Raw genomic sequence first — 19,103 nt, 5'->3', positions numbered from 1 at the left:
TGGACAGATGGAGGTCAACGTCAAGGAAAGTGGCATGGGATTTGGAGTAGGACCAGGTGAATCTGATGGAACCAAAGGAGTTGAGGTTGGAGAGGAAATTCTGGAGTTCTTCTACACTGTGAGTCCAGATCATGAAGATGTCATCAATAAATCTGTACCAAACTTTGGGTTGGCAGGCCTGGGTAACCAAGAAGGCTTCCTCTAAGCGACCCATGAATAGGTTGGTGTACGAGGGGGCCACCCTGGTACCCATGGCTGTTCCCTTTAATCGTTGGTATGTCTGGCCTATATATATATATAAAATAGAGGGAAACATTCCACGCGGGAAAAATATATTTAAAAACAAAGATGATGTGACTTACCATACGAAAGTGCTGGCAGGTCGATAGAAACACAAACAGACACATACATACACACAAAATTCAAGCTGTTGCAACAAACTGTTGCCTCATCAGGAAAGAGGGAAGGAGAGTGAAAGACGAAAGGAAGTGGGTTTTAAGGGAGAGGGTAAGGAGTCATTCCAATCCCGGGAGCAGAAAGACTTACCTTAGGGGGAAAAAAGGACGGGTATACACTCGCACACACACGCAAGTCTTTCTGCTCCCGGGATTGGAATGACTCCTTACCCTCTCCCTTAAAACCCACTTCCTTTCGTCTTTCTCTCACCTTCCCTCTTTCCTGATGAGGCAACAGTTTGTTGCGAAAGCTTGAATTTTGTGTGTATATATGTGTCTGTTTGTGTTTCTATTGACCTGCCAGCGCTTTCGTATGGTAAGTCACATCATCTACACTAAGATGGTATCTGTTCTTTCGGACATGTCTAAAAGAACAGATACCATCTTAGTATAAACACAGCATTTACCTGGGAACCCTTGTCTATGGCCCTCCGAGTCTCGTGGATGAATAGCACGAGCTGGGTTTCACACGATTGTCTTTTTCGAAACCCATGCTGATTCCTACAGAGTCTAGTCTCCAGAAAAGTCGTTATACTCGAACACAATACGTGTTCCAAAATTCTACAACTGATCGATGTTAAGAGATATAGGTTTATAGTTCTGCACATCTGTTTGACGCCCCTTCTTGAAAATGGGGATGACCTGTGCCCTTTTCCAATCCTTTGGAATGCTATGCTCTTCTGAGACCTACGGTACATCGCTGCAAGAAGGGGGCAAGTTCCCTCACGTACTCTGTGTAAAATCTAACTGGTATCCCATCAGTTCCAGTGGCCTTTCCTCTTTTGGGTCATTTTAATTGTTTTTCTATCCCTCTGTCACCATTTTGATATCTACCATTTTGTCATCTGTGCGACAATCTAGAGAAGGAACTACATGCAGTCTTCCTCTATGAAACAGCTTTGGAGTATTTTGGGCTTTATTCTGTCATCCTCTGTTTCAGTACTATTTTGGTCACAGTGTGTCTGGACATTTTGTTTTGATCCACCTACCGATTTGACATAAGCCCAAAATTTCTTAGGATTTTCTGCCAAGTCAGTACACAGAACTTTACTTTAATGGAAGGCATCAAAGCAATTCAGATGTGTGCTGCTAGATCTGTTACTGGTAGGTTTGATCTACATACATGCATTACAGAGATGCTTTGTGAATTCAAATTGGAATCTCTGGAGGGGAAACAATGTATTTTTTGCAAAACAATATTGAGGAAATTTAGACCAGGTAAGAAAATCAGGGCTTGCACAGAGGTGTGTGTGTGTGTGTGTGTGTGTGTGTGTGTGTGTGTGGGCGGGGGTGTTTGTTTCTTAGGCAACATGCTCCTTTCTATGGGTCTTCAATGAGTGAACCTCATGAGCTACTGAACACTCCTCCAACTTATTTAGTGAGTAACAGAAGAGAGAACAAAATAGAATGTTGTGTGGAACACGAATTTAGGTATTAGTTTTACAAAGGCAAAAACATTCAAGTTTCTCTTCACAACAAAATCAAACATAATTTCTCTAGTACAATAAGTTTATTTACACTAATAATAAGTCACAAACTCATACATGAGCCACATCACATTCATTTTCAGTATGTCTACATTATTGATGCAGCACTGCTACGTCCTTTCCGCTTATGTACAGAGTAATGTACAGTGACAGTCTTTTACATATTGACAGCCGCTTTCGTGCTCAGTCCAGCAAGAACAAAGTTGTACAGTTTATCACATTAAATTCCATCACATTTCTTAATTGAAGCCCATTCACAGAAATTTACATGACAGAATAATTACATTTTGTATCATTATTCAGTCATCATCAGAGAGGGGAAAAGGCAGCTGTTACACAGTAAAGCATCCTCTTATATTATCATATGAGGGTAAATATTAAATTACAGCCTTAGATTTTTTTGTAATACAGCTCTGCACAATGAGGGCTTATAATGCTAATGGAGAGGTCCAACAGCTAAATAACACTGATAAAGAGGTTTCCTTTAACTTACACTTACGACTAATTACCATAAGTAATATCACAAAACCACCAAACATTTTGGTATTTGGGAAGAACACAGCAATGAATAAATCTAAAAAAGCTTTACAACACTTTCTAAAAGATTTTGAACACTGGGAGCAACTGTTCCATGACAACTATTCTTATTCAAAATTAATGGATAACAAATGAATGGTGAATTAAAAAAATAATGTTTTGCATTAAAATACTTCGACATTAAGGAGACAGATTCTGTAGCACACCAATACAGACATTTCCAAAAATGAAACAAATGAATAAATAAATGAATGGTGGGCTCCATGTGGTTCGCAAGTCGTGCAGCGACCATAAACCATAAAATTACCAAAGATGCAGCAACCAGTCACAAAATCATGTTTTATTTATTCACTTCTGCAAATCTATTTCAACTGATTAACAGCCATCATCGGTGCTTTCAACCAATATGTGCCCTGAGTAAGTAACACCTGTGCTTAAGACAGTATTACTACTCAGGGCACATATTGGTTGAAAGCACCGATGATGGCTGTTAATCAGTTGAAATCGATTTCCAAAAGTGAATAAATAAAACATGATTTTGCGACTGGTTGCTGCATATTTGGTAAGAATAAATACATGTTAAAATGGAGGGTCTTTAATTTGAAATACTGTTTGGTAAGCTCATCATAAAACTCCTGCAGGCGAAATAACTGCATTCCACTTTGCTAATGATAGGACTTGGACAATTTACATTTATATATGAAATAAAAGTAGAAAAATACTGATATACCACTTACTGTATTTAAAATAGAACCATATTACTGAATATTTATTGCTCGCCCCACCCCCCCTCCAGAAACAGCCTACTGTAATACGAATTACACACTCCTTAAACTTCAATTTATTATCACATACATTACCACAGCAACCATTGACCTCAACTCTGAAAAATTTGCGAGACACGAGGCACATTACTATGACAGATGCATCAGTATTTTCTTCAGAATGCATCTGCCGTAGCACATTTAATGAAGAATGAAGACCAGCTAGATCTTAGTGATGAAGGTTTTACACAGTAAACTCACGAGCATATAAAGTTTACAATTAACAATCTGTCATTTTCAATCAGATCAGCATGTAAATATTCATATTAGAGGCATGCAATATTATCTAATCACAGCAAATACTGCTACCTTAAAATATAAAATTACTACAAAGAATTCTTGCATGTTTATAAAATCTTTTCTACAAGAGGCTGTTTATTTTATCACACTTGGGAAAGCTTCAGAATAAAAAGTGCCTGCACCACTAAATGTGAAAGGGCACACTAGACAATGTACACATATAACAACGGCATTATATTCTGTGTCAACTAAATGCTTTTACAGCTAACATACCAAATATAATTTCCACAGGAACTGAAACAACAAAATTAATGTTATAAATAAGACAAAAAAGTTTTCTGATCCTTTGCCTGTTTCTGAAACTACACACAGGAATAACTGCAACTATAGTACCTCTCCAATGGAACAAAATGCTGCAGCATAAAAACCAATTGTGTGATAAAAAATACTTTGTGTACACAATTTTTTTTACATTTGAATCATGACAAACATTCCCATCTTTAGCACCCATTTAATAGAATACTTTCATTTCGGACTGTCGGAAATGCTATTGATTTAATATTTACTTCTGTACAGAAAGGGCTTTCCCGAAGTAATATCGAAAATGGTACGACCTTTAAATATAAAATGTCATGTTACTTAAATGAAAAATACATTACTAGAGATGAGAAAATATATGTAATTCAGCAGTACTGGCATAATGTGCTAATGTGGCACAGAAAGAGACTTTCAGGAACTATATACTCTGTACAAATGTGTAAATTTTGCCCCTGCCACATCACACAGCTGCAAGATCAGTATCAAAAACTGAATGTACAGCAAAGGGGAAAACTTTTACAGAAACACAGGCATGTGTTATTGCACAGAAGTTTTTTTTTTTTTTTGCCTAGTTTGTGCACAGTGAGCCTGGGTCACAATGGAGGAAAAATTAAAAAGGAAACAGTGCGCCTACGTGGACGCCGCCGTCACAGCCGACTTGGAGCACTTGGCAACGTGATCCGAAGCCGTGGCCTGCTTGCAGTTCTCTGCAGGTGGCCCCGGTCGCAGCGGGTACGCCCCACTCTCGCTGCCCAGAGAAATACCCTGCTGTGGCCTGGCCAGAGAGACTTGCGGCAAGGCAGTTCGCGAAGATGGCTGTGGCACTGCGGTTTCTTGCAGACGTGCAAAGCAGCCTGTGCAAACTCGCACGGGGTCGTATAATTGTTCATTTGGCAGAGGCATCACAAATTCTGAGCAGTCGTAGCAAAATATCTTCCCGCAGTTCCTGAAAAAAGATTAATTCTTATGTAAATACAGCAATATCAGTGAATGTAAAAGTGAACCTATTGATCAACTTGGAAATAATGTGGAAAACATGTACAATAATTCCAATTTCCTGTTTTGGTGTACACGTTTTATTTGAGAATGTTGAACACTTAGGACAATCCTGTGGAAAGTGTGATTAATGGTCAGTCTGATCTAAAACTGCCCAAGTTCTACAATGGGTTTCTTCAGTTACTTGATTTATTGCATTAATAATGCATGAGCAAAATAACTGCCACACAAGTTATTTTATTAATATTAATAAATTAGTATATTTTATGGCAGTTGTTGTCGCTCATGCATTATTAATATAATAAATCTAGTAACTGAAGAAACCTCATGCAGAACTTGTTCCTTTTAGAAAAGATTGGCCATTAACCACATTTTAACCGGGATTGTGCTAAGTCTGCGTGTGCGTGAGAGAGAGAGAGAGAGAGAGAGAGAGAGAGAGAGAGAGAGAGAGAGAGAGAGAAAGAGAGAGAGCACCATCCAAATGTTTTTAGAGACCCTCCGTGTTATATGGAAGAATTCTCTGCACAGTGATAGACAATTCGAAGAGCCAATGTACATACGTAAGTTTAAAGAGCAGCAGAGCCATCAGTATTTGTAACACGTGTGAGACTTACACTATGTGATCAGAAGTATCTGGACACCCCCAAAAACATGTTTTTCATATTAGGTGCATTGTGCTACCACCTACTGCCAGGCACTCAATATCAGCGACCTCAGTAGTTATTAGATATTGCGAGAGAGCAGAATGAGGCGCTCCGCAGAACTCACGGACTTTGAACGTGGTCAGGTGATTGGGTGTAACTTGTGTCATAAGTCTGTATGCGAGATTTCTACACTCCTAAACATCCCTAGATCCACCGTTTCCGATGTGATAGTGAAGTGACACATACAGCACAAAAGCATACAAGCCGACCTCGTCTGTTGACTGACGGAGACTGCTGACAGTTGAAGAGGGTCGTAATGTGTAATAGGCAGACATCTATCCAGACCGTCACCCTGGAATTCCAAACTGCATCAGGATCCACTGCAAGTACTATGACAGCTAGGCAGGAGGTGAGAAAACTTAGATTTCATGGTCGAGCAGCTACTCATAAGCCACACACCATGCCGGTAAATGCTAAGCGATGCCTCGCTTGGTGTAAGAAGTGTAAACATTGGACGATTGAACAGTGGAAAAATGTTGTGTGGACTGATGAATCACAGTACACAATGTGGCAAACCGATGGCGGGGTGTGGATATGGCGAATGTCCAGAGAACATCATCTGCCAGCATGTGTAGTGTCAACAGTAAAAATTCGGAACCAATGGTGTTATGGAGTGGTCGTGTTTTTCATTGAGGGGGTGTGCAACCCTTGTTGTTTTGTGTGGCACTATGACAGCACAGGCCTACATTGATGTTTTAAGCACCTTCTTGCTTCCCACTGTTGAAGAGCAATTTGGGGATGGCAACTGCATCTTTCAACATGATCAAGCACCTGTTCATAATGCATGGCCCGTGGCAGAGTGGTTACACGACAATAACAGCCCTGTAATGGACTGGCCTGCACAGAGTCCTAACCTGAATCCTGCAGAACACTTTTGGGATGTTTTGGAGCGCTGACTTTGTGCCAGGCCTCACTGACTGTGCGAAGGCATGGCTAATTATGCATATAAAACTTTTTTCGTGATTTTCTTTAGATTTCTATTGTTTTTCCTTTGTTCATATGGGCATTTCTAATTGTGATTATGTAACATTCTACTGTGGTTTTTAAATGTAAAGATGTAATTGTGATTATTTCGTTTCCCAATGGATAAATATGTTTCTTGCTTTGTACCTGTGGTAAAGTTTGTAAAGTTCTCTTTTGGAATATTATTAATTGTGAAAAATACAGTCAATAACATTTATAAAGATGTAAGTAATTTACGATAACGATATAACATCTATAGACAGGGGACAACGATAGTGATATCGATAGTCGAAAGGTTGTTTTGTAGTAGGTGGGATGACGGATGGTGTCTCTGTGAAGCGTGCGCAGAAAAATAGTACTGTGTTTTAAGGAAAGCATACGTAATTGTACGGACAGTGATACCGAACTAACAGATTGTTAATGCTCTTTACCACTGCGGTATGTAATGCAATCATCAGCGAACTTTAAGAGCAAATAAACCGGACTGTGAAAGTGCCGCTAACAATACTTTGTTGTGGCCGACTCGAACAGTGCTTTTATGCGAATGGACTTTGCTGGTATTGGATTTGGGTGGTGGAACTGTTGTCTACCACATTCTATCAAGCCGTGAAAGTGAAGACTTTAATTAACTGTGCAATATAAATGACATTTAGTGACATTGTCGAAGTTTGAAACGCGAGAACAGAGTGGACGTTGTTTATGGTGTGCTTCACACACAAGAACAATTCTATGAACTGTGTATTTGTGGCTAAGACTATATGAATGTGACGAACTGTGTAATTATGAACGATAGCGTCATGGACAGTGCATAAAGTGTAAAAACGAGCGATGTCTATGTAATGTACTTTGAAAGAGAGGACATGTCAATAACGGTCATATACTGGCGTCTTGTGGTTTGTTAATCACCATGGGGTTAATGATACAGCTGTGCCGGAACTTTATTTGCGTTTGGCCAGAGAAGATTAACCAGCGGAACTGCCTGTATCCTGCTCTCATCATCGTAACCCGCCGACATCGTGCTGCCCAACGCAACGCTTCGTATGCAACAAAAAGTTAAGAGATTTCGCCGAACGGTATCCCCTGACCTAGAAACTTTCTTTCTCTATTAAAAGTATAAGAATTACAGACTCTATTCAAATAAATTCTTTGTTTAGTTTATGTTTGCTTTCTGCTAACGAAAATAAAATTACAATCAGTGAATTAAAAGTTGCCTGGTAGTCATTGTTGAAACACCAGTAAATATAAACTTCTTCCTCTCATTAGAACTAATTCTCCTCACATGCCAAAATTACTGTAGTTATTTTATGTAGTTTTATGTATTGTTATGAGACTAGATATATGACAGTGACTAATAAGATTATTTTGTCGCAAAATATGGCGTCGCGCGAAAATTACGGCGACCGCCATAATTGCTTGCGTTCTGACCAATAACGTAAAACCTTCTATTCCCGTATTGGTGCATTTCCTGAAGTGAGTGTGAATTATAAATGTCAGCTGTCAAATCATGTAGGGACTGTTTACCCAGTAATAAAAGTTTTTGATATTGTATTGCTACGAGTCATAGTATTAAGAGACACTGGTTATACTCAAAATTGGGTAGATGTTTGGTGAACCCCCCCAGTGTTCATGCAATTATTAACAGTATTGTGTGTGTTGCACGAAATTTTGTCACTTTTTCTAATTCCTTTCAGATATTGTCTTAGATGTCTTTGAAGTTTCAGAGAATATATACACAATTTTGTTGGGTCAGGTTAATTTCAGACCAGTTTCTCGTGAATATTAGAGTTTTCAGTTCATAAACAAAGTGGGATCGTGACCAATTGAGAAGCATAACAAAGAGTGTGGTTTTCCAACTAGAATTTTGGATGACTTAACAGTTCAGATTTTGATAATTATTTTTCCTGTGGGTTGAGGTAATCACATAGATACACCTACATCTACATCCATACTCCGCAAGGCACCTGACACTGTGTGGCAGAGGGTACCTTGAGTACCTCTATTGGTTCTCCCTTCTATTCCAGTCTCATATTGTTTGTGGGAAGAAAGATTGTCTGTATGCCTCTGCATGGGCTCTAATCTCTCTGATTTTATCCTCATGGTCTCTTCGCGAGATATACGTAGGAGGGAGCAATATACTGCTGGACTCCTCAGTGAAGGTATGTTCTTGAAACTTCGACAAAAGCCTGTATCGAGCGTCTCTCCTGCAAAGTCTTCCACTGGAGTTTATCTATCATCTCCGTAAAGCTTTCGCGATTACTAAATGATCCTGTAACGAAGTGTGCTGCTCTCCGTTCGATCTTCTCTATCTCTTCTATCAACCCTATCTCGTACGGATCCCACACTGCTGAGCAATATTCAAGCAGTGGGCGAACAAGTGTACTGTAACCTACTTCCTTTGTTTTCGGATTGCATTTCCTTAGGATTCTTCCAACGAATCTCAGTCTGGCATCTGCTTTACCAACGATCAACTTTATATGATCATTCCATTTTAAATCACTCCTAATGCGTAGTCTCAGATAATTTATGGAATTAACTGCTTCCAGTTGCTGACCTGCTATTTTGTAGCTAAATGATAAGTGATCTATCTTTCTATGTATTCGCAGCACATTACACTTGTCTACATTGAGATTCAATTGCCATTCCCTGCACCATGCATCAATTCGCTGCAGATCCTCCTGCATTTCAGTACAATTTTCCATTGCTACAACCTCTCGATACACCACAGCATCATCCGCAAAAAGCCTCAGTGAACTTCCGATGTCATCCACAAGGTCATTTATGTATATTGTGAATAGCAACGGTCCTATGACACTCCCCTGCGGCACACCTGAAATCACTTCGGAAAACTTCTCTCCATTGAGAATGACATGCTGCGTTCTGTTATCTAGGAACTCTTCAATCCAAACACACAATTGGTCTGATAGTCCATATGCTCTTACTTTGTTCATTAAATGACTGTGGGGAACTGTATCGAACGCCTTGCGGAAGTCAAGAAACACGGCATCTACCTGGGAACCTGTGTCTATGGCCCTCTGAGTCTCGTGAACGAATAGCACGAGCTGGGTTTCACACGATCGTCTTTTTCGAAACCCATGCTGATTCCTACAGAGTAGATTTCTAGTCTCCAGAAAAGTCATTATACTCGAACATAATACGTGTTCCAAAATTCTACAACTGATTGACGTCTATAGTTCTGCACATCTGTTCGACGTCCCTTCTTGAAAACGGGGATGACCTGTGCCCTTTTCCAATCCTTTGGAACGCTACGCTCTTCTAGAGACCTGCGGTACACCACTGCAAGAGGGGGGCAAGTTCCTTCGTGTACTCTGTGTAAAATCGAACTGGTATCCTATCACGTCCAGCGGCCTTTCCTCTTGAGCCATTTTAGTTGTTTCTCTATCCCTCTGTCGTCTATTTCGATATCTACCATTTTGTCATCTGTGCGACAATCTATAGAAGGAACTATAGTGAAGTCTTCCACTGTGAAACAGCTTTGGAAAAAGACATTTAGTATTTCGGCCTTTAGTCTGTCATCCTCTGTTTCAGTACCATTTTGGTCACAGAGTGTCTGGACATTTTGTTTTGATCCAGCTACCGCTTTGACATAAGACCAAAATTTCTTAGGATTTTCTGCCAAGTCAGTACATAGAACTTTACTTTCGAATTCATTGAACGCCTCTCGCATAGCCCTCCTCACACTACATTTTGCTTCGCATAATTTTTGTTTGTCTGCAAGGCTTTGGCTATGTTTATGTTTGCTGTGAAGTTCCCTTTGCTTCCATAGCAGTTTTCTAACTCGGTTGTTGTACCACGATGGCTCTTTTCCATCTCTTACGATCTTGCTTGGCACATACTCATCTAATGCATATTGTAACATGGTTTTGAACTTTGTCCACTGATCCTCAACACTATCTGTACTTGAGATAAAACTTTTGTGTTGAGCCGTCAAGTGCTCTGAAATCTGCTTTTTGACACTTTTGCTAAACAGAAAAATCTTCCTGCCTGTTTTAATATTTCTATTTATGGCTGAAATCATCGATGCAGTAACCGCTTATGATCGCTGATTCCCTGTTCTGCATTAACTGTTTCAAATAGTTCAGGTCTGTTTGTCACCAGAAGGTGTAATATGTTATCGCCACGAGTCGGTTCTCTGTTTAACTGCTCAAGGTAGTTTTCACATAATGCACTTAAAAAAATTTCACTGGATTCTTTGTCCCTGCCACCCATTATAAACGTTCGAGTCTCCCAGTCTATATCCGGCAAATTAAAATCTCCACCCAGAACTATAACATGGTCGGGAAATCTACTCAAAATATTTTCCAAATTTTCCTTCAGGTGCTCTGCCACAACAGCAGCTGAGCCTGGGGGCCTATAGAGACATCCAATTACCATGGTTGAGCCTGCTTTAACCGTGACCTTCACCCACATTATTTCACATTTCGGATCTCCATTAATTTCCTTCAATATTATTGCACTTCTTATCGCTATAAACATGCCTCCCCCCTTCACTGTCCAGCCTGTCTCTGTGGTATGGATTCCAATATGAGTTTAGAATTTCATTACTGTTTACATCTGGTTTCAGCCAACTTTCTGTCCCTAGTACTATGTGGGTGTTGTGGCCGTTTATTAATGAGAGCAGTTCTGGGACCTTTCTATAGACGCTCCTGCAGTTTACTATTACCACATTAATATTGTTATTCCTTGTTGTGTTTTGCCTACGACTACCTTATCGCGTTTCAGGCGTCTTGTCGGTCCTAGGGAGGGAATTCTCTAACCTAAAAAACCCACATGTGCACTCCGCACATACTCCGCTACTCCTGCAGCCACTTCCTGCGTGTAGTGCATGCCTGACCTATTCAGGGGGACCCTACATTTCTCCTCCCGATAGCAGAGGTCGAGAAATTTGCACCCCAGATCTCCGCAGAATCATCTGAGCCTCTGGTTTAAGCCTTCCACTCGGCTCCAAACCAGAGAACCGCAATCGGTTCTGGGAACGATACTACAAATAGTTAGCTCAGATTCCACGCCACGAGTGAGGCTTTCCGCCTTCACCAACTCTGCCAACCACCTGTATGAATTGAGGATGACCTCTGAACCCAGACGGCAGGAGTCATTGGTGCCGACATGTGCAACAATTTGCAGTCAGGTGCACCCAGTGCTCTCTATCGCCGCCGGCAGGGCCTCCTCCACATCTCGGATGAGATGCCCCGGCAAGTAGACAGAGTGAACACTGGCCTTCTTCCCCGACCTTTCCGCTATTTCCCTAAGGGGCTCCATCACCCGCCTAACGTTGGAGCTCCCAATCACTAATAAACCCCTCCCACCGTGTGCCTGCTCAGACCTTGCTGAAGGAGCGGCCACATGTCCACTCACAGGCAGAGCGGGCGATGCCACACGGCCAGCCTCCACATTGACCCTCCGCCTCGTGCGCCGCAAACGCCGCTGAACCCGCCACTCCCCTTGGGGAGAGGGTGGCCCAACCGCGCCCGGTACCCTAGAAGATGTCTCGACAGCAGGGACAGTGGGTGAAGCATGTAACACCTGGGGTGTACCATGCGACACACCAGACTCGCCAATGCCTCTACAATCCGAGGCAGCAGCCTGAAGACGACTGACTGCGGCCATCAACACGTTCAGCTGTTCGCGAACAGTGGCCAGCTCCTCCTGCGTCCGTACACAGCAGTCACACATCCTAAGAAATCAATTTACTGTAGAGAGTTAATCAACTTTTAACTAGACTGCTAATTCACTAAAGGCGGCTGATAGTTGACTAAACTGTGGTTACTAGACACTTCTTGTAGAAAATAATGAAAATAGCACTACCTGTCTCTGGACTGCATTCAAAACAAACACCAGCACTACTGGCACTACGGCTGACTAAAGGGACCTGTCTCTGGACTGCATTCAAAACAAACACCAGCACTACTGGCACTATGGCTGACTAAAGGGACTCTCTCTGACTGTATTCAAAACAAACACGAAGTCTATGGAATACTATTACTAGCACTCGACAATTAAAGCTTCCTAAAAGCAAAAACACACGGAAGAAGAAGTGACAAGTAAGAAAAATACAGTTAATACTTAAATTAACGTAGCTCGCTGCACAGTAGACATGACACAAACGGCAGTTACGATGACACTGTAAGTCATTTTCAGCCAAGTGGCCAGATATTTTTGATCTCGTAGAGTACTTTTTAATGGACACATCTTGCACTGTGGCATTATGCATGGGAAGAGAATAAAGAGCTTTGAAGCTGTGAGAGCATCTGGAGATTTCTAAAAAAACTCCTTTATAAGCAATGGCCATTTACTGTGATAGATTGAATGCTTAATGAATGCAATCCCTTAAAAAATAGGCCAGATACCTGTGAACATTTGAGACGACTGTCTCATGTCATACTCTATACTGTGTCCCATCCTGAAATATAATGTGCACGCATGCGTGGGCACACAGCTTTGTCCTTTAATTAATCCGATATGCCTTTACATTGCCTAGAGGCTGTGGAGGAATGTCACATTAATTTTTAATGAGGAAAGTGGGGAGGGGACATCACAACTTAATTTGATACTTTTCATGATGCGCAAAGCATTCATGTTGTTCATAAATGACAAAAGAAGATTACACACTAGTAGGAGAGAATTTCAGAATCGTGATTTACTTAATACTTATAGAACAAAGGCATAAAAATGGGATAATACTGACAGTGATTGTAATTTATTAATGACTGACACACAAATAAAACTGCAGACATTGAAAAACTATAGTATTACGAAGAAGTAGGACGTACAAATCATGAGAGTACGTAAAACATTATGTACCTGAAAGAGTTATTGAATGAGGTAATCAGTGCCCGAATACCACATACCACAAACACAGTAGAATGTCAGCGAACACTAGAGCAGGCTAAAGGATGGACACATGTCAGCAACACAGAAATTTACGTGCAAGGGAGAAACTGGCAAAAAAACCATAGGCCACACAGGAAATGATTCCTAAGTTTCAAAACAGGAGGGAACTCAGAGTCAAGAATAATGAAGAATTAAAGGAAAATAGATAGAAAGCCAAATAATGAACTCTGCAAGAAGGTGAACAAGACAGAAGGAAGTAAACTGAAGGAGAATGCAAGGAAACTGAGGGAACTATAAAGGGGAGGTCAGTAAGAAATGTAACATGGTATAAATACGCATGTGGAAATCTAACTATGGGAATTCTTAGCAAATATGAAAATAAAATGTACAAAAATCATGAGTAAGTCCTATAACGATGGAGAGAATATTTACAAGAGCTTCACTAACACAAACCTATAATGCTAGAACTGTAATCTTTGGATTATGTGGATAAAGATGACAAAATATCACCAATCTTAGTAGAGGAAGTATAGTCCACATCAGCTCCAATAAAGATGGGAACGTGACGAGATCGTCCCCCGCAAAATACAGAAATGCCTGTATCGAAAAAGAATAAGGGAAATTAATAGACTATGTAATAAAACAGGTGATGGCCAGAAGGTTCTCTGGGTACAGTAATAATCCAAACATCAAAGAAACAGGATAGCACAAAATGAAGTGAGCAAAGAACCAACTACCTAATTTCTCATTATGTTGAGAATTACAAGAAAATGACTGGAAAGAAAAATGAGAGGAAAAAATGGCTGAGGAGTAATTTGAATTTAGAAAAACTGGAGAGACAGGGGATACATCACTCAGTCTTAGAAAGATTTATTAAGAAGGAAAATGGTTTTTTTTATATATATATATATATATATATATATATATATATATATATATATATATATATATATATATATATATATATATAAAATAGAGGGAAACATTCCACGTGGGAAAAATATATCTAAAAAGAAAGATGATGAAACTTACCAAACAAAAGCGCTGGCAGGTCGATAGACACACAAAACCTTTCACCCGACTCCATCAACCTCCTGACCCCACCAACACCCCGCACCCCTACCTTCTACCTTCTTCCCAAAATTCACAAACCCAATCATCCCGGCCGTCCCATTGTAGCTGGTTACCAAGCCCCCACCGAACGCATCTCTGCCTACGTAGATCAACACCTTCAACCCATTACATGCAGTCTCCCATCCTTCATCAAAGACACCAACCACTTTCTCAAACGCCTGGAATCCCTACCCAGTCTGTTACCCCCGGAAACCATCCTTGTAACCATTGATGCCACTTCCTTATACACAAATATTCCGCATGTCCAGGGCCTCGCTGCGATGGAGCACTTCCTTTCACGCCGATCACCTGCCGCCCTACCTAAAACCTCTTTCCTCATTACCTTAGCCAGCTTCATCCTGACCCACAACTTATTCACTTTTGAAGGCCAGACATACCAACAATTAAAGGGAACAGCCATGGGTACCAGGATGGCCCCCTCGTATGCCAACCTATTCATGGGTCGCTTAGAGGAAGCCTTCCTGGTTACCCAGGCCTGCCAACCCGAAGTTTGGTACAGATTTATTGATGACATTTTCGTGATCTGGACTCACAGTGAAGAAGAACTCCAGAATTTCCTCTCCAACCTCAACTCCTTTGGTTCCATCAGATTCACCTGGTCCTACTCCAAATCCCATGCCACTTTCCTTGACGTTGACCTCCACCTGTCCAATGGCCAGCTTCACACGTCCGTCCACATTAAACCCACCAACAAGCAACAGTACCTCCATTATGACAGCTGCCACCCATTCCACATCAAACGGTCCCTTCCCTACAGCCTAGGTCTTCGTGGCAAACGAATCTGCTCCAGTCCGGAATCCTTGAACCATTACACCAACAACCTGAAAACAGCTTTTGCATCCCGTAACTACCCTCCCGACCTGGTACAGAAGCAAATAACCAGAGCCACATCCTCATCTCCTCAAACCCGGAACCTTCCACAGAAGAACCCCAAAAGTGCCCCACTTGTGACAGGATACTTTCCGGGACTGGATCAGATTCTGAATGTGGCTCTCCAGCAGGGATACGACTTCCTCAAATCCTGCCCTGAAATGAGATCCATCCTTCATGAAATCCTCCCCACTCCACCAAGAGTGTCTTTCCGCCGTCCACCTAACCTTCGCAACCTCTTAGTTCATCCCTATGAAATCCCCAAACCACCTTCCCTACCCTCTGGCTCCTACCCCTGTAACCGCCCCCGGTGTAAAACCTGTCCCATGCACCCTCCCACCACCACCTATTCCAGTCCTGTAACCCGGAAGGTGTACACGATCAAAGGCAGAGCCACGTGTGAAAGCACCCACGTGATTTACCAACTGACCTGCCTACACTGTGAAGCGTTCTATGTGGGAATGACCAGCAACAAACTGTCCATTCGCATGAATGGACACAGGCAGACAGTGTTTGTTGGTAATGAGGATCACCCTGTGGCTAAACATGCCTTGGTGCACGGCCAGCACATCTTGGCACAGTGTTACACCGTCCGGGTTATCTGGATACTTCCCACTAACACCAACCTGTCAGAACTCCGGAGATGGGAACTTGCCCTTCAGCATATCCTTTCTTCTCGCTATCCGCCAGGCCTCAATCTCCGCTAATTTCTAATTTCAATTTGCCGCCGCTCATACCTCACCTGTCTTTCAACTTCATCTTTGCCTCTGTACATCCGCCCCGACTGACATCTCTGCCCAAAAAATGCCCAAACTCTTTGCCTTTACAAATGTCTGCTTGTGTCTGTGTATGTGTGGATGGATATGTGTGTGTGTGCGAGTGTATACCGTCCTTTTTTCCCCCTAAGGTAAGTCTTTCCGCTCCCGGGATTGGAATGACTCCTTACCCTCTCCCTTAAAACCCACTTCCTTTCGTCTTCCCCTCTCCTTCCCTCTTTCCTGATGAGGCAACAGTTTGTTGCGAAAGCTTGAATTTTGTGTGTATGTTTGTGTTTGTTTGTGTATCTATCGACCTGCCAGCGCTTTTGTTCGGTAAGTCACCTCATCTTTGTTTTTTTTATATATAATTTTTCCCACGTGGAATGTTTCCTTCCATTATATATATATATATATATGTGTGTGTGTGTGTGTGTGTGTGTGTGTGTGTGTGTGTGTGTGTGTTTTACAGTCTCAGATTAAGTTATGTGAAGGTGAATTGGAAAACATTTGTGAATACACTGAAGGGAAAATTAGTTGATAGCTTATTAACTCGCTGTCTGAAGTGAAAGGTTTCAGTACGACAAAAAAAAGGACATAATACTACCTGGAAAATTAGAAAAAGTAGCAGATAAGATTGTAGTCTGTTACCATTACAGAAAGATGTAAAGGTGTATTTTTCCCACATGCTGTTAGAGGGTGGAACAGTAGACAAACACAAGTCTGAAGGTGGTTTGGAGGACCCTCTGCCACGCAATTAAGTGTGAATTGTAGAGTAGTCTCGTAGAGGTACAGTGTCGCTCAAAAATATTTCGTAGATATAATAAATTCTGAACACATATTCTTTAGGAGGAAATTTAAATGAAAGAACTTAATTAGCAAATCTTTATATTGTCTACTTTACTTCCTTACACATTGTACAATTCTAATCTTTTCATTAACGATGAAATGTAAATAAACAAATTACATAGGCTCAACAGGATTCTGTTAAAATTAAACGAAAGGAAAACAATAACGAAGTCTTGACCCACGACGTTCTCGGCTTAATGCTCGGTCGCATAGCCCTTTGCGTGTGTTACTCAAGCACACCTGAATGGCATACAGTCCACGAGTTTGGCCAATCAAGCCTGAAGAATCTTCTACGGCTGCTCACACAATTCTTTGTAGAAAGCCTTTTTGTTGGTGAACGTGTCTATCCAGCTTGCCATGAATATGTTCTATGGGGTTTAAAAGTCTGGACACTGGCTCGGCGATCTGAATACCTTGACTTTGGGCTGCTTCAAGCTGTCTTCATATGGCAAGAAGTGTGCTTCAGATCTTTGTCATGCTGGAACTACCAATTACGAGGCATATTTTGTCTTCTGTGAGCTACCATACAGTCTGTTAATATTTCACCATACTTCAGACTATTCATTACCATATGAATTTTGACGAGAGGACCAATACAACTTTGTGGCAAAACAGCCCCACACCAACGTACTTCCTCCCTCCTCTGTGCCTCACGGTGGGTATTTGGTATTTTCTGTCATTCCTCTTGTTGTTCGCCCTTTGAATGTACCGTATTCTGTCTGACGAGAGGAGATTAAACTTTCTTTCATCACTCCATAGAATTTTTAACAGTCTTCAATTGTCTACGACGCATATTTCTTAGCAAACTGTAGTCTGGCCTTCCTATTTTTTACACTTATTGTAAGCTTTTGAGAAGAGTGCCCGCCATTCAGATCTGTAGCTGCTAAGCAATGTTTACATATTGAAAGATGGACCTTCATGCAGTGCCGTGTTCTACCTGCAGGTCATCACATATTGCATGGACTGATATTTTGGGATCAGCCACCAGTTGCCTTTGGATGATCCTGCCTTCTTTTTGGGTGGTTCTTCACTACCGACCACAGCGCTGCAGGTCGTTGAGAGATGCCAAACACCTCCGCAATGAAGGACTGAGTTTCGCCCTGACTCAGTGCTGTTAATACATCTTGTCTGAAATCTACTGACTCTTCTCTAGTTTTCAAGTTGCCGTAAGTAAATAAGAATATTAGAACTAGATCCCCTTTGTGTAGTTAGGTTTGTTGCAGTCTTCCCATCCCCCACAATACTTATGAACCCATTGAAACCCTGTTTATGGCTAAGTCCACACTTACCTGCAGTCAGCAATCAATACACATAACAGAGGGCAGGGTTAAGCAGTCTTCTGTCGGAACAGCCAGTTTATTTTGATTCTGCATATAGATAAACATGTCGGCCAACCTACTAGTTCAACTACAAAATACTTTTGAGTGATAATGTACCTTGTAACGGAACATATTAAAGGCTTTACTTTACCGAAGTATGCGATACCCTCCAAATTCAACCAGTTTAACGAGTATTTATGATTATAGAAAAGTTATTGTGTATGTTAACAATGATGTCTCCATAAACAGTCAACCCATTAAATTATACTGAATAACTGACCCACACAAAAGTTAATATCACTTGATCACTGATACAGCAAATGTCATCATGTAAAAACACTAAGTTCATCTTAAATAATTAATATGAAGTACGAAAAATAGTGGCCAACTTAGGTATTTTGGATCTCCTTAAATAAAAATCACCCAGTGAAACCTATTTGTTCACTAGGAGTGTTTTCACTCAGTATTCACGTAATCAATCCTATTTTAGACGAAAACCAATGTAATTCTTAATAATTCATGTTATTTACTTATTTATGCAAATTAGAGAAGTCAATTGACAAACTTCCAAAAACGGACTTTTTGTAACAAAGAATTTTTCTATCAAGTCAACAAATCTGTCTGTCATTTTAATAACATGTTAAATTATGTCACTCGATGCAAATTAATAACTTTTCTGCACAAATTATGATAACAGATGTACATGTGACTTATAAACTATATCTCTTTTTAGTAGTTCTTTGACAAGGTTATAAATACGAGCAGCAAGAACGGTTGAGGAGACAGTCGGAATGTCACTTTGG

The 19,103-nt window shown here is 41.0% G+C and overlaps 1 protein-coding gene across 1 annotated transcript in view; it reads right to left on the bottom strand.

The window, feature by feature from the left end:
- Positions 1 to 2,924: 2,924 nt before the first annotated feature.
- The window catches only part of LOC124711321 (myotubularin-related protein 3), a 160,275-nt gene continuing 144,096 nt past the window's right edge, over positions 2,925 to 19,103 (bottom strand). Inside the window, 1 exon segment of the mRNA XM_047241339.1 lies at positions 2,925 to 4,807. Coding sequence (XP_047097295.1) covers positions 4,492 to 4,807 — 316 coding nt within the window. The 3' untranslated portion in view covers positions 2,925 to 4,491.

The sequence above is a fragment of the Schistocerca piceifrons genome, chromosome 8 (assembly GCF_021461385.2).
Source record: "Schistocerca piceifrons isolate TAMUIC-IGC-003096 chromosome 8, iqSchPice1.1, whole genome shotgun sequence".
In the NCBI taxonomy this organism is placed as follows: Eukaryota; Metazoa; Arthropoda; class Insecta; order Orthoptera; family Acrididae; genus Schistocerca; species Schistocerca piceifrons.
Note: the sequence above shows the minus strand (reverse complement) of the source record. Positions and strands in the feature narration are given on the sequence as shown.